Source organism: Prionailurus bengalensis, chromosome C2, assembly GCF_016509475.1.
Source record: "Prionailurus bengalensis isolate Pbe53 chromosome C2, Fcat_Pben_1.1_paternal_pri, whole genome shotgun sequence".
NCBI lineage: Eukaryota > Metazoa > Chordata > Mammalia > Carnivora > Felidae > Prionailurus > Prionailurus bengalensis.
Window position 1 is genome coordinate 15,403,560 of NC_057350.1, and position 25,691 is coordinate 15,429,250.

Sequence of the window (25,691 nt, forward strand, 5' to 3'; positions counted from 1 at the left end):
TGAATCAGTTGCAAAATTCCGGACATTGAAACAATCATTTTGACTGATTTTGTGCTAGAGGAAGTATCTGGTTAATTGCTTGGCCATAAGCATTGATTTGGTGGTTGAGGTTATATTCATATTAAAGCTATCTTTTGCTGTATACATAGCCCAAGTGAATCTCAAGAAAATTACTTATGTATATCTCTAAAAGAAGACTCAGCACTTCAAACCAATTAGGCACAATATTTCTGGGCAGTTATTCTTGTTGATTATGTGGGTTCATGTGTGAAAAGTGAGGGATACAACCTATGAATCAAATTGTGTTATTCTAACCTCTACTGGAATTTACACACCACAGACATAGGCTAATGCTGAGAAAGAAAGGGCAATTCGTTTGCATAGAGTTGCTTGGGTAGACTTTAGAAGTCCTACCGAGAGTAAAAACAATAATGTAGTTAGAAAAAATAGAAAAGATAAAAATATCAGGAGTACAATCATTCCACTATCTACCACCAGAAATATTTATAAAGGCTGGTCCATTGTTCCCTATGCATTAACTGTGAATATGTTTATAGAATCATATAATATTAAGAAACTTGCACTCTGAAACAGTGTTTCCTAGCTTCTCTGATAAAAACCAACTGGGGAACTTATTAAAGCAAATAAATAAGTGAATTTTGGGGTCACTCACTTGGATATTCTGGCAATCTGTTTATCTGTTGTTGTGTTTTAATAAGCTCCCCCTGCCCCATGCCCCATGATTCTTGCCATCTGAGAAGTTTGAGCAAAGTTATCCTGAAACAACTGATGAGGAAAATGAAGGCCAATAGCTTACAAATCTGTAAAGCACTTGGAAGATTAAATGATTAAATTTTTCTCAAAAGTAAGTAGCTGTAATAAGTTTAATAGTTAAGATTCTAGTGGTGCCTGGGTAGCTCAGTCGGTTAAGCGTCCCACTTCAGCTCAGGTCATGATCTCACAGTCGGTGAGTTCAAGCCCAGGGTTGGGCTCTGTGCTGGGAGCTCAGAGCCTGGAGCCTGCTTTGGATTCTGTGTCTCCCTCTCTCTCTCTACCCCTCCCCCACTCAAGCTCTGTCTTACTTGCTCTCAAAAATAAATAAAACATAAAATTTTTTTCAAAATAGTTAAGATTCTATACTAGACACGTCTATGCAAGGACAAAATTCCATTAGCTAATATTTCCAGTTATTTGCTGAAGAATATCTTAGCACTCTCAAATTTCAAATTAGTGAAAAGGACGAATGCAATTTATTTTTTCATTTGAAAGAGAAAATATCCAACTTACGCATTTAAGCAAGTAAATATTTTAAAATATCTTATTAGCAAGTAATCGATATTGCTTGAAGAAAATTTAAAATTGAGAGAAAGAATAAAGGAAAAGTCATCTATCATCCAATTTCCTAAATTTAACTGCTATTAACATTTCATTAAGTATGTTTCTAGACATTCCTAGTCATAGAACCTTGATTATAATTAATTTCTCAACAAATCTCAAGTCAACATTTTTTTTCCTCATGTGATTAGAGCACACAAAAAGGCATGTTGGCAGCTAGCAAAATGAATCGATGGGAAACAGAGAGGGAATTAATGCTATTTTGGTTGTCTAGCTCTTCAAATCCTTTTCATATAATGTATGTAAAAACATGTATTTTTCATTCTTTAAATCTTTGTTTCAACTACCAGCTAATCTTAGCTCATTTTTACAGAGGCTGAAAAGGAATATAAGAGGATCACTCTTGCTTTTTAAATGTATTTTCCTGATAATACTCTCCAACTAGGCTATTGTTTAGAATGAAGCAACCACAAAGTGGCCCCTTTCATCTCTGCCTTGATCAATGTGTTACTTCTAATTAGAGCGATCATTATCCACGAGGACCACAGGGAAATCAGGACACGTCATTGTGTAAGGCATAGGCCCAGCAAAGCTCTTCTAAGGTCAGAAATTTATTTGAATAAGACCAAATTATCAGTGGACCTTCTGAGAAACCTAACCTGCCTGTAAAATAAGCATTTTCCACCTTTTCAATGAGGAAAGATACCTCTCTTTACTAATTCTATGATGAAAACCTCTTTTAAAAAATTTATTGAGGAATAATTGACAAATATGCTTGTGTATATTTAAAGTATACAACATGATGATATGATATCCATAAATGTAGAGAAATGATTATCAAAGTCAAGATAATTAACACATCCATCATCTCACATAGTTAACACTATGTGTGTGCTATTATATATATATGTAATATATATAATGTATATATATATATGTCTATATATGTGTATGTGTGTGCGTATATATATATATATATGTATGTGTGTGTGTATATATATATATATATACACCTTGCAATGAGCAAGGGTGTGCAGATATCTCTTTGAGAAGCTGATCTCAATTCCCTCAGATATATGGCCAGGAGTGGGAGTGCTGGATCATATGGTGGTCTCTTCCATGCCCCCCACCATGTCATGCAGCACTATGTTTGTCTGCTGCACCCCTTGCAATAGAACAGAGTAGTCAGACAGAATACATGGTCCTTCATTTCATAATTTTGCTAGTCCTGAGTACAACTGATTATAGTAAGCAGTGTCTCTTCTTCCAATCAGAAGTTTTACAGGTTCTTAAGTCTGGGACAACTTGCTTCTAAAGCCCTTTTTGGTTTGTTTGCAGAGTTGCTTGTGTGTATATGTGTCACTCAGGAAACATATTGTATGACTCTTCTATGTCTCCCTCCTTTATTTTTTCATATGTGTTTTCCTGTGACTCTTGCAGATTCTTTTTCTGTCATGAATGAATTTCTTTTTAGTCACTTGCATCTCTTGCCTACTGTCAACTCCTCTGTCTATTGCTCTCTTGGCGGAAGGAGGACTTAAAGATCTTCCTTACAGCTTTGGACACTATGTGCACCTGCTGTGAACATTTCAAGAGAAAATGGCAGATCTCTGCAGCCTTTCTCTGTCCTTTCCATCAACAATATTCCCCCAATGCCTTGAATTTTATAAAGTGTTCTATCTGGTAAATGTCTGTAAATGTACATAAATGTCTATCAAGTAAAGGTATACAGTTTACTAAGAATGATGAAATCTTGGTGATATCATTGGAACATGAATTCTAACAACAGTTTGGGGATGCTTAGGTTTTTTGGGTTTTTTTTGTTTGTTTGTTTTTGTTTTTGTCTTATGAAGCAATCCTCTCTCACGGAGGTGCTTCCGAACCAAATAAGAATGTTCTAATGGGTGGGGACAGATAGAGCAACTGTCTGGCGATCCATCTTGCAGATAGTTACTAAATTCTCATGTTTGAGAAGAGAGGTTCTTGAAGTTTCATGAGCCCACCAGCTGTTCCAGAGTCTGCTTGAGAGTGGCAGTTCATTTCAGTAGGATGAGCTGTTGGTGAGGAAAATGTTTCCTACACTTTTACAAGATTCTTCTGGCTGATCTAAGAATTAAATTGACATGAGACACATTAATAGGAGGGAAACAAATTTAATTTTGCTCACATTGGGAACCTCACCTATACAAGAGGCTCAACCACAGGTAAAGTGAGGCATGTATGCCACCCTGAGCTAAGAAATGGGATAGAGACCTGGGCTTTAAAGGAGAGGAGGGGAATTCACAGGGCAAGAAGAATGACCTTTGGTGATTAAATGTTTGCCCTGCCATATGGATGGGTCACTCTGAAAATTTATCTGTGGCAGTAACTCTTTTTTTGGAGAAAGACCTGCAAGTTAGATCTTCTAGGTAGTTAAGGGAAGATAAACGTTTCCCTTGAGCCCACAGCGTCTCAGTTGCCTTCATGCCAAATAGCCCACATGCCAAAGTGTCACATTTTGGGGAAACTCGTTCTTCTGAACACCTTCAGTTGCAAACATCATCATGGCTTATGTGCCCCTGGTCGCTTTATTATCTTCGAATGGGCAAGCAAAATTCAGTACTTAGGGGGAAAGAACTCTACCCCAAAAACATATAAAGTAGCATAGACATTAAGCGATAGGAGGGTTTTTCTGAATCATAGATAGTCTGTTTTGCCATAACTGACACTAGTTTGTAAATAAGGAAATATGTCCATAGACTCTAAATGGCTTAAAGTAAAAGGAGCTGTATTTTATGCAAGAAGTATAACAATAAAGTAAAGTAATTATCTGAAAAATATGTGCACACTTTTAAAAAACACAAACCATATTTACATTTAATGGCATGACAATTGTGATTAATGTACCTTGGGGATTGGGGAACCATAATAAGGGCTTTATTTATTAGCTGGATGAATAATTTTCTTTTCTACTTCTTTTAAAATGTAGAAACATGATCAGAAGAAATATAATTAGAAATCAGAGTGTCCAAATTTTAATGAAGCCTTGAGCAGCTCAGGTTTCTTTCCTACTTAAAAGTATTTTAAAAATGAAAGAGAAGAGAATTCAGAGATGACTTTCTAATACAATTAGCTTTTAACCTGTTTTTCTGAAATCAGCTATGGTCTATGTAATGCATTATGTAAGTGAATCAAGATAAATAATCTTTTTTTCTGTACAAAAAAGAGGAGACGGACAAATTGCTCAGAAGTCTTGAAATGTGAATTCTGCCAATTGGTCCTTTGGGAAATATCTGTCTTAGTTCAAACTGATCTCTTTGGCAAATAGTGAATCTCACTGCTTAATAAGCATAATGGGAATTTTATATAGTACAGACACTGTTGTCAAAGGGGATATGGACGTGCTACAGAGCTTTGAAAGCTAAGATTTCTGACAGGGAATGAAGACCCTGCTGGCTGGAGAAAAAAAAATCTCTGTGAAGCCATGTTCTTATCTTTTTGCTTAAGAGATAGCTGAACATTTGAAATCTATACATTTTAAATTCTTCCGAAAGAATACGGCACTAATTGTACAAATTATACTCTGATAAAGGATGTAAAAATCAATGAAAATGAAGATGCAAACTTCTGTCTAAAGCTGAAAACAGTAACTTTACTAATGGAAAATTTCAGAAGTTTCAGGATCTAGCTTCGTCAATGGGCTCAAAATAGACCCAGGAGATGATTTCTGAAGTCTTGAGTGAATAAAACTAAAAGGCTTTGTAAAATACACTATGATCAGGAAAAAACCATTTCACCTGGATCAAGTAAGAGCTATTATATACCTTTCTACTGTAAATACTAGCCCCAAAGCATGAATTTCGTATCTACTTTATATTCTCAAAATCAAATTTATTTTGGCTTGTACAGAAGTTGGAGCAAAGTGCAAAGGCAGTAGAAATGTCACCATGAGTTTTGTACATTATAATTTTTTACAGAAATAAGCTTCACAATCTCTCTTTCTCCACTTCTCCCTGCACAAATGTAAAGGATGTCTTTGAGAGACAAGAGCCAGCATAAGGGCTCCTAGAGCCTCAGAGCACGCGATGCCCAGTAACAGAGGCATTTCTGATCATGCACCTGGACTATATTACTGATTCTCAAAACAGATGTGACAACTCACCCTCTTTAGGTCTACATGGTCAACAATCAATGCATGCAATTATGCTTTGCCATTTGCCATTGTCAAGTGTTACTGATACCTACCGCTTTCAAAGCTCTGTCCTATGCATTATAAAGGTATCATTCAAGTAAATTTTGTTTTTTGCAAGATACAGGTCTACGACATCCCTTTGAGTCACTGTTGTCAGAAACCTGATGATGAAACTGAGATCTTGAGTTATTCAGGCTCTCACCATCACCTTAACAATGATAGTAACAGCATGCCTGGTTCTTGCCTTTCAGTTAATTCTCAGAATGCATTTCCCAGGGAACCATGTTTGCTTATGTTTCTTTTATTATTCAGACGTTCATGTTTTAGGTACACTCTGGCACTTGCCTGTACACTTTTAGTGACTTCACTTAATTCTGTGCTTTTTGGGTGTTAATGGAGGAGTACTAAATGAAAGCAAGGGTTTTGTAACCATACTGGCTCACTTCCCAAACTCTAATGTTTACCAGCTATGTGGCAGTGAGAAAACTTTTTAATGTCTCCAAGCCTCAGTTTGCTCTTCTAATTTCTATTAATGTTAATTTATTTTTGAGAGAGAGAGACATACACACACAGAGTGTGAGTGGGGGTGGGGCAGAGAGCGAGGGAGACACAGAGTGGCTCTGAGCTGTCAGCACAGGGCCCGACGTGGGGCTCGAACTCACAAACTGTGGTATTGTGACCTGAGCCGAAGTCGGCCGCTTAACCGACTGAGCCACCCAGGCGCCCCTCGGCTTGCTCTTCCAGAACATCACTATGATAGCATCTATCTCACAAGGTAATTAACTGAATGGGTTATAATAAGATAATAATGTACATAGAGCACTTGGCATCATGTCGGAATGTGGAGAGTACTCAATTCATATTAAAAAATCTATTTTTAGTACCTAAGCTACTCTCCAACAGAAAGGAGGTGCATTGTTAAACTTTTCTACTTCACCACTGAAGTAGACACACGACACTCCAGGTGGTTAAAGCTACAACTGTCATCAATGCTTGGGTAAGAAAGCTACTCTTTGATGTGACTATGACCACAGCTCCTCAGTATAGACCCAGGCAAGGTCAGGATTAGGAGACGAGTGGGCAGAGCCATGCAGGTACAGCAAAAGATCCTGACTTTATTCATAATTTAGATGGTTTGTTCAATATAGGGTCTTTTTGAATTAAGTTTAGATTTTTAAAATACTGAATTAAAGTGTTATTTATCTCAATTACTGATTTTTTTTTAGTGCCCCGTTACATTGTATATCCCAGGCAAATGCCTCTGGCCTCACCTTGGTCCTAATCCTGGCCCCTCAGACTTCTGTCCCCTCTCTCCTCACCCTAGTACGTTTAGAATGGTGTGAGCCCCCCTTACCCTCGGGCTGGCTTCCACCAGTTGATTATGATAGCTCCCGGGGTCATTGCTAACCCTTCAGAGTCACCATCAGCAGTCACTCACAAATCCTCCTGTGCTATGAAGTTGAGTGCAGTTTTAGCTCAATTTATGGGCTCAGTCTGAGGCAGTATCCCCATCCATGCACGCATTCCTGAATCTTACTGAGTTAACGTTGCAAGGAGAAGGGACTCCAGGAGAATGTCTCTAGGACATTCATGCAACAGAAGGGGGGATCAGTGATCTTTGATTCCCGAAAACATCGAAAAGTTCATCCAATAGCAAATTACAAGTTACTGTCCCATGTCCTACGAAAAGCTGGGTTCTGAATGTTAATGAAAGTAATAAAATATCTAAATTCCATCCTCAGAGAAGATTGGGCATTTGGAAGAAAACTGACCCAATATTTACAGAATGCTTTCAATCACTCGGCATTTTCATAAGTCTGATGATCGTCATTTTGTGTTTTCAGCCCCATTTGGTGAGTTAAAAAGTTGAGGGACAGAGAGATTTATTCATAAAGAATTTCTGAGGAGTTCAACTCTTGATTTTGGCTCAGGTCATGATCTCATGGTCATGATCCCAGGGCCATGAGGTCAAGCCCCGCTTCAGCCTCTGTGCTGAGCATGGAGCCTGCTCAAGATTCTCTCTCTCTCTCTCTCTCTCTCTGCCCCTTTCCTCTGCTCTCTCTCACTCTCTCTCTCTCTCTCTCCCCCAAATAAAAAAATAATAAAAAAGATTTTTTGTATAAATTAGAATCAAAGCTATAAAATGCATTTACAGTGAGACTAACTGTTATATCTGAGTTTTTTAGTCCTCTTCTCAGCCTCTGCAATTATAGTGCCCAAGGTTCTCTCCAATTTTCAGCTTAGGAATAATAAAATGTATCACAGTGCTTTCACATGGCATGGGTCACACTACCCTGTCCTGCCTGCAGATACCCATGTACTCTCAGTCAAGCCAAAGATCTTCATGGTGGTCAGGTTACAGGGTGACCTACTCTACTGGTTTCAGCATGGACAGTCCTGCAATACAGGCAAACCAGCATGGCTGGTCACCCTTGTCGCTAACCAGAAATGTCCTCCACATTGCAAACACACATTGATTTTTTTTCTGGTTGTTCTTCTTGGTTAATTTTCCTTTTTAGTGATCTACACAAAATACATCGGTGTGATTTCAGCATTGCTATTAAGAATCATCGGTACTCTTGGCTAATGCTTTGGACTTAACAAAATGCAATGGGCCTTGGCAATACCAAAGATAACCACAAGGAAAAGTGTGAAAAGCAAACTGCACCTCACTTGTCAGAAAGCAATCAACAAATTAAGGATGCAAAAAGTTAAAGATACTCTGAATATACATTGTGAAATTCTAATTATAAAACAACCTGCTTAAAACACAGATTAGACCATTCATTGATCACCTCTTCCATGCAATGCACTATACAGTGGTTAGGACTATAAAGACAAAGAAGACAGTTCAGATTTATGGCTCCGAAAGGGGGACGAATATAAATAAATTAGTGCAATACAGACGAAGAGATACCATAGCCAAAATCTGTATAGCTGGAGAAAACAAAAAGGCACGGGAAAAGTTGATTTCCATCAAAAAGGCACAGGAAAAGTCTATCCCAAATTGGCCAATATTTTCTGAATTTGATGGTCTTTTCTCATGCTCTGCCAATGATACACCCCCTTTGTTTCTGCACATCTCAAAATTCTACACATCCTTCATAGCCAAACTGAAAAGTTTAGGAAGTATATCCTAACCCCCAATCAAGATTTACTATTCATTTAACTCAAATTCCACAAAAATTAGAATTTATTGTAGTATAGCATATTTGCTAATGTATTTATGTTTGGTTATATGCTTTTTAATAGTTTTTTATAAGTTTATTTATTTATTTTGAGACAGAGCCCTATGCGGGGCTCAAACTCACAAAATGTGAGATCATGACCTGAGCTGAAACCAAGAGTTAAGACGCTTAACCGACTGAGACACCCAGGAGCCCCAAGGTGATATGTTGTTTTTTCTTCTTTTTAAAGATAGTTACCTCACACTATATACAAAATACATTATAAACATTATTAGAGCACTAACTAAAAATCAACAGAAAAAAATTAGACGCCACTTCTTAGAATGGAGAGAATTTTCAAAGCATTAGAGCAATGAAACAAAATTCGTAAAGACAAAAATATCAGTTAGAACTCTGGTGGCATTTAACAAAAACCCGCATGAAAGTAGTTTAAGCTGAAAAGGGGGGGTGTTTTTTAAAATCTATGTTGAGATGCAAATGCAAGAATGTGGCTGGACTTCAGAAATAACTAGAAGCAGGGAGCTGAATCCCATTAAGATTTCTCTTCCCTGTCTGTGCATCTCCTTCATTCTCATCACTGCACATGGCTGCCCCCATTTCTTTCATCAATATAGTGAAAAGCAGTGTGCCAACAGCTTTGGAACTTTCCGTCTTATGGTTTGGGTACCTCAAGAGAGACAGGCTCACTTTCTCTTGGTCCTGGGACATAAATCCAACAAGCGAAACGTTAGCATATGTTGAAACACTCAGCTGTCAACAACGCATAACACGTCCACTCCTTCCTCATCGCAAGACTGGTATAGAAGCAGGAGTGGGAAGCTGTTTCCAAAAAGAAGTAAACATTTTCACTATAAAAAGATAGATTGAATTACATAAAAATATAAAACTTTCATCATCAGAAAAAAAGTTAAATAAAATTAAAGGCATAGCCAACTAGAAAAAGTATCAGAACCAATTATAAGAAGATAATTTCCTTCCTTAATGTATAAATGCATAAGATCAACGTAGATACCCCATCCAAAATGGGCAGGAGCCAGGATTTAAGAATGTGTAAAAGAACACATACAGAGAAATACAACAGGACATTTCGAGAAAATGTCCAGCTTCATTAATAGTCAATGAAATGTGAACATAAATAACCATCGGTTGCAAAGGTTTTTGCCTAGGGAATTGATTTATTTTTATTTACAATGCCTAGAAATTCAGAAAAATGTGCACTTTTATATACTCATGGTAGGCATGTAAATTGATGAACTCTTTCTTGAGAATGACTAGGTAATATACATCAAAATCTTTAAAAATTAACATATTATTGACACTGAATTTCACATAGAAGAATTGAGGAAAAAGATACCAGGAAAACACTATTTTTTTCACAAAGATATATTTATTAAAGCATTATCTTTGATAGCAAAGAATTGTAAATAAAGATGTCCAACAATAGAGTTCTCTAAACACACTTTTGTTTTTGAGATAGAATATTATACATCATCAAAATTATATTTAATAAATATTAAATAACAGAGAATATCATTGAGACAAAAAGAAGAAAAATACAACATTTTGTATGCAGTATGATTCTACTACAGATGCACATACTGCAAAGAACATCAAAAGAAAATACAACTAAATTTTGATATCATTAACTCTCTGAGTGGTGGAACTTTAAATTATTATTTCTTCTCCTTTTTTGTATATGCTAAACTTTAAGTAATGTAGTTAAGCAGCTTTCTTTTAAATTAGAAAAAAGAAATATTTAAAGAAACTTCAAATTTTGAAATTTAAAGATGACTAACTGTTAAGTCAATGAGGAAATAATGCATTATTTTTAAAACATCTATAAAATAACAAGAATGCAAACACATCTAGTAAAATGTGTGAAATATAGCTGAAGCTGGCTGGAAATGTAAATATGCAAACCCAAATGCTTTAATAAATAAAGAAGTATGGATACACTTATAAATTTTTAATAATTAAAATGACATAAAGTACAATTTAGGTATAAGGGGAGATCCATGAAATTCCCCCCAGTGCTATTTTTTAATTTTTCAAAATAGGCAATGAGGACATTCTTGGCATTTATCATGAGGGATGGGTTACTGCTTCCTTACACTAGATATTTTTCATGTTTTATCCTGACAAATAGTACAAAAATCAATATACTTGATATTCAATCTCATGTTTTAAGAACTTTTGAGCTCATAAGAATACTAACATAATTATATAATAGCATATGCCTTTGATTCAAGCCTAGACAATGCAATAAGCAAAAAAAGAGATAATGGATATTTGGAGACGATCGCATTATGAGAAAACTCAACAAATAAACAGAAGATTCAGTAATTATAGCTCAGGAAGGCAAGTTGATGGAGATATACACAGAAAAATATAATCAATTACAATTATGCCTATCAATAATTCCTCAATGAGGTCCAGGAGTAAAACAAAATTAGTAATAATATGTGTATAAAAGATAAAACTCAACTATCAAAAAATAAAAACCCTTGCAATATCTAGGAAAATACATTAATGTGTGATTTGTTTCTGAAAACTAAAATAAAATAAAACTAAGAAATGTATGCCTATGCTCTTAGAAAGATGGGATATTTTTTTATAATTCAAAAAAAGCAAGTTATACATTTCACGATATTCCTAAAAGAATTTCAATCAGTAAATAGGCAAAAAAATTTCAAGAAAATTATATATAAGAAGAGTAATTTAGGAAGACGTGTCCATTTCCCAGCAAGTGTTAAAGCTAGTATTAACACAATATAATGCTAGCATATGCATAGGCAGAAAGGTCAACAGGACAGAATTAGTCAGGAACCTAAATTCCGTACTAACTCAGTATGTGATGAAGATGGTGTAACACATCCGTAGGTAATTATATACATCAGTGGGTAATTATATATATGTAGCATAATTATGTTAGCTTTTCCCCTGCTACCACATGCCAGAATAAATTTCAAATGGACTAAATAACTAATTGTGGAAAGTAAAATATCTTTTTTGAAATCCTAAGAGTAATTATGTATGTGAATATTTATCAATTTGGTGGATAGAGTAGAAACTTCTAAATGTAAATATTCCAACAGTCTCGCAAGGCCAGATTCAGTGACTGTATCAAATCACTTCCCCCAAAACAGAGGCTTTTTTTTTTGTTTCCAGAATAATCTGCATGTTTACTGTGAAATGTCTGGGGTTGTTTTTTTTTTTAATGTCAAATTGGCTTACATACAACACTCAGTGCTCATCCCAACAAGTGCCCTCCTCAATGTCCATCCCCCACCCTCAGTTTGTTCTCTGTATTTAAGAGTCTCTGTGTGTTTTCTTACTACACTGGAAATAGTGAGTTTGTTTCTGGCTCTGCTCCTCATGCCCTCCCTCTGGATCCCAGGCCAAAAGAGCAATTTTTACCTATAATATTCCAATCACTGGGACAGAGGGAAATGATAAAAAGCTCTGAAGGTCCTCCTGATGGCAGTTAAGCCCTCTGTCCACAAAGTGACATCTGTAACTTTTGCTCGCAAGTCACTGGACAGAACGAGTCACCCAGCCCCATCCAAACCCCAGATGAGGTGCAATCCTCTCATTCATCCAGAGGGAAAGATCCAACGACCACAAGTGTTTCATGTTTCAAGGGGGGAAAAAATCAATATATTTGACATTATAAAACTTTAAACATTTCTCTGCCTAAGAATCTAATCAGCATTAAAAGCTGAATAATGAACTGGGAAATATTTGCAGTGAAAATGTCAAAGGCTTTAAATCCTTTTGAGTAAGAGAGTAACCTACATCCATAACAAAAACAATTATTGTCTCAAAATATAAAAAAGGCACAGGACGAGAACAAGCAATTTAAAATTACAGATATACAAATAAGTGGTAAATAAGTTTTAAAAATTAAATTCATCCCTATTCAAAGGCATGTATATTAAAGCAATAATAAATACTTTCTGCTAAAAGCTAACTTAAAAACCATACTGAATCTCCACAAGGTTGCAGTTCAAGTGGACATTTAGACACAGTAGATACAAAATACTTGTACAAGTCAGCTTCCCTCCTGCATGCAGTTTAGGATTATTTAACAAAAGCTTAAATGGTCTATAATTTAGGACCTAATAAATACATTTCAAGGTGTTTTTCTTTCTCCTGGCCAAATCACGGAAAGCACAAAATGTCAATTATAACAGGATTTATAACAGTGAAGAATTAGCGGGGCACCTGGGTGGCTCAGTCAGTTGAGCAACTGACTTCCACTCGGGTCACGATCTCATGGTCGGTGAGTTCGAGCCCCCCGTTGGGCTCTGTGCTAACAGCCTGGAGCCTGCTTTGGATTCTGTGTCTCCCCCTCTCTCTACCCCTCCCCTGCTCACGCTCTGTGTCTCTCTCTCAATAATAAATAAAAACGTTAAAAAAATTGTTTTTAACAGTGAAGAATTAGTAACAACTTACCAAAAGAAAAAAAAAAGTGAAGTTGATTAGGTAAACCTGCTATATCCATTGAAATATTAGGCAACCATGAAAAATAAGGCTTCCTAGGGGCACCTGGGTGGCTCAGTCAGTTGAGCGTCAAGCTTCGGCTCAGGTCATGATCTCCCATTTCCTGAGTTTGAGACCCGCCTCAGGCTTTGTGCTGAAAGGGTGGAGCCTGCTTCCAAATCTTTGTCTCCGACTCTTTCTGCCCCTCCCCTGCTTGCACTCTCTTAAATAAACATTAAAAAATAATAATAATAAGATTTGCTTTCAGGGGGAGATGACTTTGTGAAAATGCCAGGAGATAATAAGATAGCACCACTTTAATTACTTCAAAGAAAATTCAGTTATACGAATAAAAAGGAGGGAAAATCAACCAGTGTTAATAATAATTATTTCACCCCGGTGTGATTGCATTTTGTTGTTTTTCTTTCAACTTTTTACACAACTTACATGTTTTTAAAACAAAAATATTTAGAGAAGAAAACAATGTTTACTCAAATACTGGATAGTGGTCTCCATCACGGGAGTTCACCGAGTACAGCATATTTAAAAATATATGTAAATGAGTAGCAAGGAGAATTTCCAGAGAGAATTTCCAGATTTTACGACTTTCAAAATACGTGGTGCATGTTTCCAAAAGTTCCTACCAGTGGTATTTGATACACAAATCCCTCTGTGGTGCAATATTAATTGTACTTTATTTTTGACCAACGTCTAGCTTTCCCAGGTACATGTAATAGTCAAGTTTATCTCTCTTCATCTGAGACTGAAGTGTTTCACAAAAAGATTTTCTCTGAGAAGTAATTTCCATAGAGCTTATTCATTATTTATGTCAGTGCAAACTCTGTTCATTTTATAGCGTTGGATCTTAGAATGTGATTATGAGCAAATCTAGGGTTTGCTCAACTCAAATACCTTCTGGGCTAGCATACTTTAACAATAGTGATACAGAGTTTCAATTTGATACTCTTTGTTTTTAAATTTGTTTAATGTTTATTTATTTTTGAGACAGAGAGAGACAGAGCATGACCAGGGGAGGGGCAGAGAGACAGGGAGGCACAGAAGCTGAAACAGGCTCCAGGCTCTGAGCTGTCAGCACAGAGCCCAACGCGGGGCTCGAACTCACAAACTGTGAGATCATGACCTGAGTCAAAGTCAGACGCTTAACCGACTGAGCCACTCAGGTGCCCCTCAATTTGATACTCTTTAAAGGAACAGGGTAGTAGTAAATATGTGAATGTTTAAATCAGACTCTAATTTTTTTGAGATTCTAAAACAGTATTGTTACCTCGTTCACCATTTTGTACAATTTTCAAATCAGTAAATGAAAAATTTTATTGAAAGGATTTTTTTGATATTTCAAATAAATACGCATAGATGTTAAAAAAAACTAATAGAAAATAATAAGAAAGAAAAAGAAAATGTAGCAAAGGACTTTGCATTTAAAAGATTTACATTAAATGTTAAGGACTTGCCTTCTGTCCACAACATATCTTTGAGATGATTGATTAAAAGATGACTTTTAATCAATCCATTGCAAATCCAATGCAAACCATCTTCATGCTTTGGTTATTTTTTAATGAAAAAGGAGTAAAAATTGACATTAGAAATTTAATCCTAATTTTTCAAAAAGCAGCACCATAATCAGAGGGTTAATATTTCTGATCAAGAACCTAGTGTCCAACTTTTCATTACTATAATCAAATGAATGAGAAACCATGGGCCAACCAGAGTCAAATTGTTTCTTTATTGTAGGACTTCCGAGAGACCCTTCTATGTTATTGTGCAGTGAGGATTTCCAAGAAGGAATGATGCTAAGCAATTTTTCCTAAGTGGACCTGATCATTGAACTTCCTTTTGCCTGTAGCATTTCATGGGCAACTTCTGTGCACACACATTGGTAAATACTGCTCTGTCGGAGCTGTGAACTTCCATTTGTTCTGGCTTCAGACAACAGTTGTCATTTTTAACAGCAACATTTATTTCGTTTTCAGCAAGGAGAAATTTCAGCTTCAGAGATGGCAGAAATAGGGCAGAAGAAAACTAGGCAATTGTAATGAGGTGTAGAACACAGCTTCCTTAAAACTACAAGATATGAAATTGGCATATTCCATTCATTTAACAAGTAGAAAATGAAATTTGAGCCTTTTGGTATGAATCTGTGTCATTTAAATGAGACGCTAAAAGCTCTCAACAGAGAGTACAGTGATCACAAAATTTCACGAAAGTAAATTTGGCATGAATCCTTCAGCAATATTCCTGATTCTTGCCTGAAATCTGCTGTTGAATAGGAGATGAGCCATTCTGCTAAAGTGTTAAGGAGCTGGTGGCCCTATGACAGGTGAGCCTTTAAGGAAGGGTCAGAGCTTGAAAGTGCTTGAGGACCATGTGCCGTAATGGTTGGGAGACAGGGAGCAGTCACTGCTAACAAGGTAGAAAGAGGAAAGTCGGGGCATTCTCTACCACCTCACACAGCCACCTTCCTCTCCATCACTCTCATAAGCTTCTCTCCCTTGGCAGAACGTACTACCTCATCAGGCAGGGTGTTAAGTCACAAAGAAGAGACTCAACTCAACTGAATGGTCATTTTGAAAGGTAATGTACTATGTCCAAATCAAGACATTTAGTCCTGGTAGAAGGCGGAGATCAATAAACATTGTCTCCACCTTCAAAGAACAGTTAGACTCTCAGCTTATGATTTTACACCAAAGTGAATTACCCAAATATGTACTGGATTGTATGTTATCAAAAGGGAGGGAAGAGTTCACCTCTGGCTGGAAAAATCAAGAAAGACTCCACACTGGAAGGGACAAAGAGTGGGCTTCTTGTTCTGTTATGAAATAATTAACTACTGTACATAGTGTTCTTTTCTGTAATCTACCACCACGAGGCTGGGAATTCTGCTGATGGTGTAAACCAGGTGTGTCCCTCTTTGTGTCTTCCATTGCTGCCAGCATAATCATAGCTATTAATAGATGGCCAATAATGTTGGATCAATTGAATCAAGTTGAATATTGAATATCACTAGAATAGAGTACCTTTCTTTGGCTTTGGATGTATTGTCTTTTCTTATTTAATGTGCAACTCAAATTTATTAAGAAAAATTACTGGCAGCATGTGCTAAACAGCCCATTATCCGTAGCTTTTCCATTAACTGGCCTTTCCCATAACCACTAACATCTGAACCATCTCAGGAATTCCTTACTCCAAGACATATTCTCTTCCTCCTTAAAGGTCATTCCTACTGAATTCATGCAGCTCTCTTTGAGACTCAAAGAGAGTTTAGATGTGGTTGTTGTATTAGGCGGGATGTCAAACACCATTCCCCTTCTTCAAAGGACACCAAAATCTGAAGATACTTGTAGAAGGTTTGGGCAACAGCCAGACCATTGAGGCTGGTCTTGTCCTTACCCATAGCTTTGTCCTTAATCAGGACTTCACGAAAGGTAAAATTTCAGGTGCCCCTTATCCATTCACTCTCCATTTGATCAAGGAACATGTGCTTCCCATCCAAATTCACCTAGCATGAAATCTTTACCAAGATTATATTGGTCTCCAAAAGTAAAACAAGAAGAGGTAAGCTGAGTGGGAAAGAGAGTATTATCTAAGGGAATCTTAGAATTTAAATGTATAGGCTTGAAATTAAAGGTGCAGTAAATATAGACCTATAGTAAATTGCTTATGATGTAATAAAATAGAATTATGGATATGGCAATAAAGACAGGCAATATAATACTGTATATTTAAGGAGTAGCTATCAGCAAAGGAATAGATCAAATTGCCATCTTGTTTTCTGCTGATAGCTTCTGGAATGGTTATCGTTCCCCAGGAATGCAAAACAGGAATCAACACTACTGAAGCTTTCCATTTCTTGATTGCCAGCTAATAGTTTCACCCTTCTTTCCTGGATGACCTCGCAGTTTGTCACAATGGGCACACAACAGCTAGTTAAGGGGGTAAGCGAGGTTTATTAGAATATGCATAATAACATCACGGCCCTGTCATATCAAGAATAAAACAGGAAAGTGTAACAAACAAAGAAACCCAATGCATTATATGGTACAGTTACTTGCTTTATTTGCAAAATCAAGTTAGAGAGCTAAAGATTGCTATTTGATATACTAAATAAAGTAACATTTTATGAAGGAGAAAAATATAATAATTAAAAGCATCCACTACTGAAAGTTTCTTTTTGTTATTAGTTTCCTATGGCTGCTGTAACAAATTACAAGAAAACTGTGTGGTTTAAGACCATAGAAATCCATTTTCTCACAGTTCTGGAGCCCAGAAGTTCAAAATCAAGTTTTTAACAGGGTCCAACTTCTTCAGGTTCCAGGAAAGATTCAATTCCTTGCCTCCTCCAGCTTCTGGTGGCTCCAGGCAATTCCTTGGTTTCTGACTGTATCATTCCAATCTCTGCCTCTCTCCATCTACACCTGCTCTTGGGTGATGTCAACCCAGTCTTATGGCTTTAAACACCACCTAAGCATAAACTTTGGTGATGACTCCCAAATTTCTATCTCTAGACCACGTCTCTCCCACGGAATCCAGATCAGTATAGATGACTTCCTAGTTGACATCTCCACTCAGATTTGCAACAAGAATCACACAGTAATCATGCTCCAAATCAGGCACCTGCTCTTTTCTTCATCTTGGTGAATGGCAATTTCAGGCCGAAAGTCAGTCATTCTTGACTCTCTTTTCACTTCTAATTGGTCAGCAAATCCTGCCAGCTCTACCTTCAATTTTTTATTTAGAATTTCGCCACTTTTTGCCGTACCCCAACAACTGCTAATCTATACCAAACCATCATCATCAGTCCCCTGCATTACTCCAGTGCCTCTGGTTAGTCACCTGATATGGTAGCGGCTTCAGTAGCAGCTCTCGGCTTTTTCTCTTGCCCCTCTCCTCCCTTCAGTCTGTTCATAGTACAGAAAACAGGGTGAGCTGTAGGGACCCTGTGCCATGTGTGTCTCCTTTGCTCTCACACAACTACTGTACTCACAACACTTCTGACATTTCTGGTCACCACATGGGTGGTGATTTTCCCACACCAAGCAATTCTCTGTGACACCTGCTGGGTGTTCTACAGTTTATCTCAATTCTGAAACTACCTACCTGGACATAGTTTCATACTCCACAGGATAAGGGCTGAGTGCCATGATATTGCCTTGCTACTTCAGAAACCAATAGCTAGTAGGTCCCTGGTTACCCACAATTGCTGAATAACTCAGCTGCAAATCAGAGGTTTCCATGATTTCCTCCTCCTTGGATTTGATTATTTGCAAGAGCAGCTCACAGAACTCAGGGAAACCCTTACTTGCATTTGTCAGTTTATTAAAGCATATTAATGAAGAGATACACAAGGCAAGGTTTAGGAGGGTACCAAGCACAGAAGCTTCTGTTCCCATGGAGTTGGGCCGTATCACCCTCTCAGGGCATGGATGTTTTCACCACCCAGGAAGCTCTATGAACCCCATCCCTCTGAGCTTTTATGGAGGCTTCATTACATAAGCATGATTGATGGACTTCTTGGCCATTGGCAGTTGGCTCCACCTCTAGGTCCTCTCCCCTCCCCGGAGGTCAGGGGGTGGAACTAAAAGTCCCAACCCTCTAATCATAGGGTTGGTTCTCTGGGCAATCAGCCCCCATTCTTAGGTGGAGCCCTCAAATCACATTATCAGCATGACAAAAGACAACTTCATTGCTCTTATCACTTAGGAAATTCCAATGGTTTTAGGAGCTCTGCACCAAAAAGGGGGATGAAGACCAACATATATGTCTTATTATAAATCACAATGGCACATAGGAAGATCCTCTTGAAATATGTCATTTGTCTACTCAAAACTCTCCAGTAGCTTCCCATCTCACTCAGAATAAAATCCAGGTCCTATTACGGCCCATAAACCCTTTATGATTGGCTCTAATCCACCCCTGTCACTGCCCTCTGCTCATCTTCTATCAGTCCAGACCCGACCCAGCTCACCGTCTTTCATCCTCACTGCTCCTCAAAATTAACACCAGGCAGCTCCTACCTTAGAATATTTTGTTCCCTCTGACTGGAATGCTCTTCTTTCAATGTCTTAGGTTCTTATTTAGAAGTTGTCCTCTTTGTGAGATCTTTCCTGGCCTCCTACCCTAACATGTCAATGCCTTTCTTCCCATTCATGATCAGCTCCCCTTCTAGCATGTAAGCTCCAAAAGTCAGATTTCTTTCTTTTTTTTTTTTTTTTTTTTACTGCTGTATCCCCAGTGCCAAGTACAGTGTCTGACTCATAGGAAGCTAAGCATTTTATAAATAAATAATTAAATAGTGAATGAATCAGTAAATGAAAAAAATGGGTTCTTCAGTAGAGTCATAGACATGGTGTATACAATCAGTTGAAGTCGAAAAAAAGAACTTAAATATATGTGAGGATGTAATTTTATTACATTTCTGAATGGCATTACTGTACATGTATTATTGGAATACATTCACCATTACGGAGTAAGTCAAGTCAGAACAATATATTCCTTTTATGGGAATGAGATTCAATGTTATTATTTCAATGGGGTTTTTTCTTTTCTTTTCTTTTCATCATCAAACAAGATGAATTCCCTAGCACAATGTAGCTTTGCTTTTCTTAAATTCCTTTTGGGAAGGAGGGGCAAATCTCATACTGCCCACTCATCATCCAGCACAGGCTCTACTTAGAGGGAGCAGGTGTGGAAACAATAGACAAGGGTAGAACTGCTTTTCTTTAAGATGCCTGTAAAAGGGGCCTCCTTTTCTACCTAGTTATATCCACACTGACTTTAACTGTGTTAACTCCCTGCTTTCTGGAAAGCTAGTGACCACCCAGTTTTTTTGTCAGGGCTAAACACAGCTCTCACCTGGAAAAAAACATACACACTCCAGAGTAGTACCAAATAAATGCTCATTAACTGAATTACAATGTTGTAGGCATAGAGTTAGAGGGAAGGGTCTTTGGATGAAGGTGGTGATTTGAAGGAACATTAGGAAGCAGATTATTAAGTATCCCTGGAACCTAAAAAAATCAATCAATCAATCAAGCAAGCAATGGGACCTAGAGCCAAGCTGGGTCTTTTTCAAATATAGACAATTTCTGGACTCCATCCCATAACATTATGATTCTGCACAAATGGGATAGGGGCTAGGAAAAATGTGGAAACCATTGTTTACCTTAGGTATCATTGCAAACAGGACAGCAGTCAGTCTTAGCCTTGACTAAGTACTGCCTCTTGCCTAAAATGATCATGTTTTTTGACCCAACAATCAGTGAGTTTGTGATTAAAACCAATTCTCTTGGAAGTCTAGACAGAATTACGTGGCACAAACCACAAGCTCTTACTTGGCCTTCTTAAAGGCAACCTGTTATCTGTGCAGGATGTAGTCATCTCTGGTTTCCATCTGTGTCCATTTGGTCACAAAACAAAACCACCTGTCTTAGCCTGGACTTGTTGATGCAGGAATCTACCCAACAGAGGCAGAAACACACCTGTGGTGATGGAACTCTGCTGCCTAAATCCGTATTGAGATTTCAAGTGAGTTTTTCTCTGCTTACCTTAAACCACTGTACCAAATTTAGAACCCTATTGGAAGATAATTTTACATGCACAGATGTGATTTCCACTATAATTGTCCAGTTTCGATTTCAAAGCCCTTGGGGTAAAAAATGAAGATGTATATCTTAGCTTGGGTTGCCATGACAATATCACAGACTTGGTGGCTTAAACAACAAAAACTTATTTCTCATAGTTCTGGAGTCTGGGAAGTGTAAGTCAAGACATCAACAGAGCTGGTGTCTTTGAGGACATGTTTCCTGGCTTGTAGACAGCTGCCTTCTCTTCTGTCTTCACATGGATGGGTGAAACAGAGAAACTGAGAGAGAGAGAGAGAGAGAGAGAGAGAGAGAGAGACTGACCTTGACAGAAAAGGGCAAGGGGGAGGGCCAAAGGGAGGGGAAGAACAGAGAAGGAAGAGGAACAGAGGAAAGACCCAGGTAGGAGTTCCTCCTGTTGAAACCAGGAGATCCAAGCGTACAGATGACTGAGGCCAGAAACTGACTACATACAGAGCCCCAAAGACTTGAAATATCTCATTGACACCCCCACACCCACAAATTAAAAAAATAACCATGGGGCGCCTGGGCGGCTCAGTCGGTTGAGCATCCGACTTCGGCTCAGGTCATGATCTCATGGTTTGTGGGTTTGAGCCCCGCGTCAGGCTCTGTGCTGACAGCTCAGAGCCTGGAGCCTGCTTCAAATTCTGTGTCTTCCTCTCTCTCTCTGCTCTTCCGCTGCTCACATTCTGTCAATCACTCTCTCAAAAAATAAATAAACACTATTTTTTTTTAAATCATGCATGAGTCCCTTGGTGTGTGTCCCTCTATCAAAGACTCTGAGGTTCAGTTTTGTCAAATCTGAAACTATGAGGAAATGGTGAATGCTTAAAAGTCTGCTTCCTTAGGAGGAACTGGAATAGTGCCCATCAATGACTGTCCTGTCTCTATCAGATTGCACTTTCCTGGTACTTTCTCAGCCCTCTATATGCCTCACTTCACTGCAGGGTTTCGGTATTCAGCAGCAGCCCTTCCTAAGGGAAAAAGGAGAGTGTGGTGGGATGTTGAGCTAATGACATTTGTAACGCTTGTTTGGTGCCAGAATGAAAGAGAATTGCCCCCAAAATGACAAAACAGAGTTCACCTACTCACCACATAAGCACATAATAAAAACACTTGTCATTATCTTAAACTCAGGGACATTCAGCTTTATGTAAAAGACAACTATATACCAAAGGAACAATTTTGAGGTGAGTAGGCAGTTTTACAACAATTTCTAATTCCTCTTTATCCACATGTAATAATACTAACTTATTTCTGGGGAATGATTGAGTTTTCAGGGCACCATCCATGCGTTATAACATTCCGTACACAGAGAAATCCTCTAAGGTAAGAAAAGAAGCATTATTAAACCACACTTGGAGATGAAGGACATCAGAAATAAATTGACAAAGTGAGAATACATATGTATAACACTACATATTATAATGTATATAAATCAATTATATATAGTTCTATATAGAGAATATATATATTCTCTATTACATTGCCCTATGTGTGCATAGATTGGAGAATCCAACACCTGAGTTTGTCACAGAAAAGGCTTAGAGAACTTGAATAAGCTAGGCAAAGTGTGTGATCTCTTAGTTCACTTTTTCATATATAAAAACAGAAATGCTACCTCATATATGGAATGTTATAAGGCTTAAATGAAATATTACCAAGGAGCTATTTCATAGTAACTTTCTTCCCAATATTTAAGATTCTTTCTCAAAAAAGAAGTGGGTGGACCAAGGTCCAAAATTCAGAATTTCTGATTCCCATTCTGGTATGTAGTCCCTCCTACCAGCCTGCTTATGCAAATAAGTGATGCTTACATTTGAGCCAATGACTGATCTTTCTCCCAAATAGTTATAGGCTGAACATTTTAAGTTACTTTCATCTCCATAAGAATGGTGATTCTGTATAAGACGGATTTTCTCTTTCACCATGTGCTTGAAGAGATAGACAAATTAAAAAAAAATGCTAATAATTATTGTGGAAGCCCTAACACCACACAGTTTCTGAACTTAAGTCTGGGTCATTCTGATTGTGGGTCAGCTTCATATCTGTCTTCTTCTATTATCCGAGCTTACCATTGCACTATGGAGAATCCACTTAGCAGTCTGAGAAAACTAAAAGCTTGCCCACCTGCCTCAGCATTGTCTGAGAGAAGAAAAATAAATACATAGATAAGGTCACTTAAGAGCAAAATTTTTCCTAACATTGACTTCAGAATAAGTGTCCAGTAAGAAACTGTAGGTAAAGGTTAACATGATATCATACCATGGTCACACAGTGCTCAACTTTGGTTTCTCAGAGAACAGGGAAATGATCTCTACAAGAATATCTCCTATCATCAGTCTAAAACCCAGAGACATTGTCAAAGGAAGCCAAAGTAATTTCATATAAACCTTCTCAGCTTTTGCAACCTGACATTGTAATTTGTTATTTAATACAGAAAATCAAGTGAGCAGGAAATTGCAAAATAATAATTAATTTATAATTAATAAGTTATAATAATTTATAGTATTTATAATAATAAATATTATAGATGTGTATTTGTTTACAGTTTTTCCGAAATAAAATCAGAGTATTTTTTTTAAATTACAGTTTGTCAATTAGAGTTCTTTTTATAAGGATACACGTAAATCATACAGTTGCTTGTGATGGTTATTTGAGATTTTCAACTTTAGATTTTTCTTTCTTTTCCTTTCCTTTTCTTTTCCTTTTCCTTTGCCTTTTCTTTTCTTTTTTTCTTTTCTTCCTTTCCTTTCCTTTCCCTTCTTTTCCTTTCCTTTCCTTTTCCTTATCTTCTTTCTTTCCCATATTTCCTTCCTTCCTTCCTTCCTTCCTCTTTCTTTCTTTCTTTCTTTCTTTCTTTCTTTCTTTCTTTCTTTCTTTTGAGTGTAGAGAGAACTTGAAGTGTATGTATGTCTCGTTTTGACCCCACTCAACTCTCTGAATGATCTATCTAGAGTCTAAAAGGTCTGCTTTTGAATCAAAAGAGCTTCATTCTGAAGAGGGATGGTCCTTACCAGATACAGCTCACCTTATGTTTAGGTCAACCACGGTGTGATTCATGTCCAAACTGGAAAATCACTCTCCACCATGTTGTCAGTTATGCTTGACGTAGTATTAAATATTTGGAATATGTTGGTCATCTGAGAGGTAACATATAGTCCAACTTTGGATTTGAAAACCGAGGCATACATATGAAGACCTATTTCTGTGCATGTGACACATGCTGATAAACTTCTAACACTGGTTTTGGGATCTGTTCTGACCATTACCACATTTATTTGGGAGGGCCTTTTGTCTGAACCATTTATATTCTTCTTAAAAAACACACAGGAATGATGTGACTAATGCTTCTCATGCATCTCTTTTGCTTCTGCAGGAGGGATTTTTGAAACTGTGGAAAACGAACCTGTTAATGTTGAAGAATTAGCATTCAAGTTTGCAGTCACCAGCATTAACAGAAATCGAACCCTGATGCCTAACACCACGTTAACCTATGACATCCAGAGAATTAATCTTTTTGATAGTTTTGAAGCCTCGCGGAGAGGTAACTATTTTCCCATTTTTCGAAGCTTTTTCGGGTGATGTGTCTGCTCCACAAGTCACCGTTTTTGCTACCTGTCCTTTGTCAGAGTGGACATCTTTGTGTAAATGGGTTGCAGGAAATCTCGGTCCTTGATGTCACTGTCCAGTACAATCTGAAGGATCCTAATGGATGTTGCCTAGCTCTGTTTTCTGGGCCATTCCGATTAGCTCACCCTTCAGTGCCCTCTACTCTATGATTAACTGGTTCAGCTGTGAATGGAAAATGTCAAGCTTGATCTGTTTTTCCTTCCTGAGGCTGAGATACCACCATGAAATTGTACAGCGCAGTCAAATAAAACTTCGTGGAAGGTCATATCCACCGAGCATGTGGAAATGTCCACAACGCACATAACTCACACCCTGAATTTTAACAGGTTGTAAACTACTGGGTTTACCTAGGATTTTCTCAACTTTTTTTTTTTAAAAGTCCTTTTCACAAAGTCATAAAAATATAAAAATTAAACCTAGGAGACAATCTCTGCATTTTTTTTTCCTGATTCTCTTTTTCTTCCAAGAAGACAAGGTCCTAAAAAGTAATCTACTTTATACATAGGCTGCAAGGTTTCTGTCCTGGAAAGAGCCGTTGGGATTGTGGGGCTTGTTTAGATGTCCCCCAAACACTCCTGAGACTACTCCAAAGTACAGTCACATTCAATACACTCGCAACTTGGCCTCTAACCAGGGAGCTGTTGAGACTCCATGCAGGTGTTATTGTGGACACCAAGGCCACTCAGCAACCCCCATAGGAGAAGAGGCTCTTTCCCTCATAGAGGAATGTTTTGCCAGTTAAAAACACACAAATAGGGGCGCCTGGGTGGCGCAGTCGGTTAAGCGTCCGACTTCAGCCAGGTCACGATCTCGCGGTCCGTGAGTTCGAGCCCCGCGTCGGGCTCTGGGCTGATGGCTCAGAGCCTGGAGCCTGTTTCCGATTCTGTGTCTCCCTCTCTCTCTGCCCCTCCCCCGTTCATGCTCTGTCTCCTTCTGTCCCAAAAATAAATAAACATTGAAAAAAAATTAAAAAAAAACACACACAAATAAATGGAATGCAATGAACACCATGGTTATGCCGATTTCCAAGGAACTAATATTGGTTGTTCCACATAGAATTAACTCAGCATCATGAGATGTGTACACCTTACACACTCTTCTGCAGGATTCCTAGTGCTCTTTACAAACAAAAGGTAAAGTGTTTTCCTAGCAGCACAGATGAAAAGCAAACAGTATAATGATTCTTCTTCTGATCTATGGCATGACCTTAGTATAAGAACATTTTCTTTTTAAAGATGGATGGAATTGCAGATACTACATAGG

At 37.7% G+C, this 25,691-nt stretch overlaps 1 protein-coding gene across 7 annotated transcripts in view; it reads left to right on the plus strand.

Annotated features, from left to right (window-relative positions):
* Positions 1–25,691, plus strand: part of GRIK1 (glutamate ionotropic receptor kainate type subunit 1) — a 369,747-nt gene that overhangs the window by 204,375 nt on the left and 139,681 nt on the right. For all 7 annotated transcript variants that reach the window (XM_043593769.1, XM_043593770.1, XM_043593771.1 and 4 more), the window contains exon 2: positions 24,175–24,342. In XM_043593769.1, the coding sequence (XP_043449704.1) occupies positions 24,175–24,342 (168 nt within the window). The remainder of the gene's footprint in view (positions 1–24,174; positions 24,343–25,691) is intronic.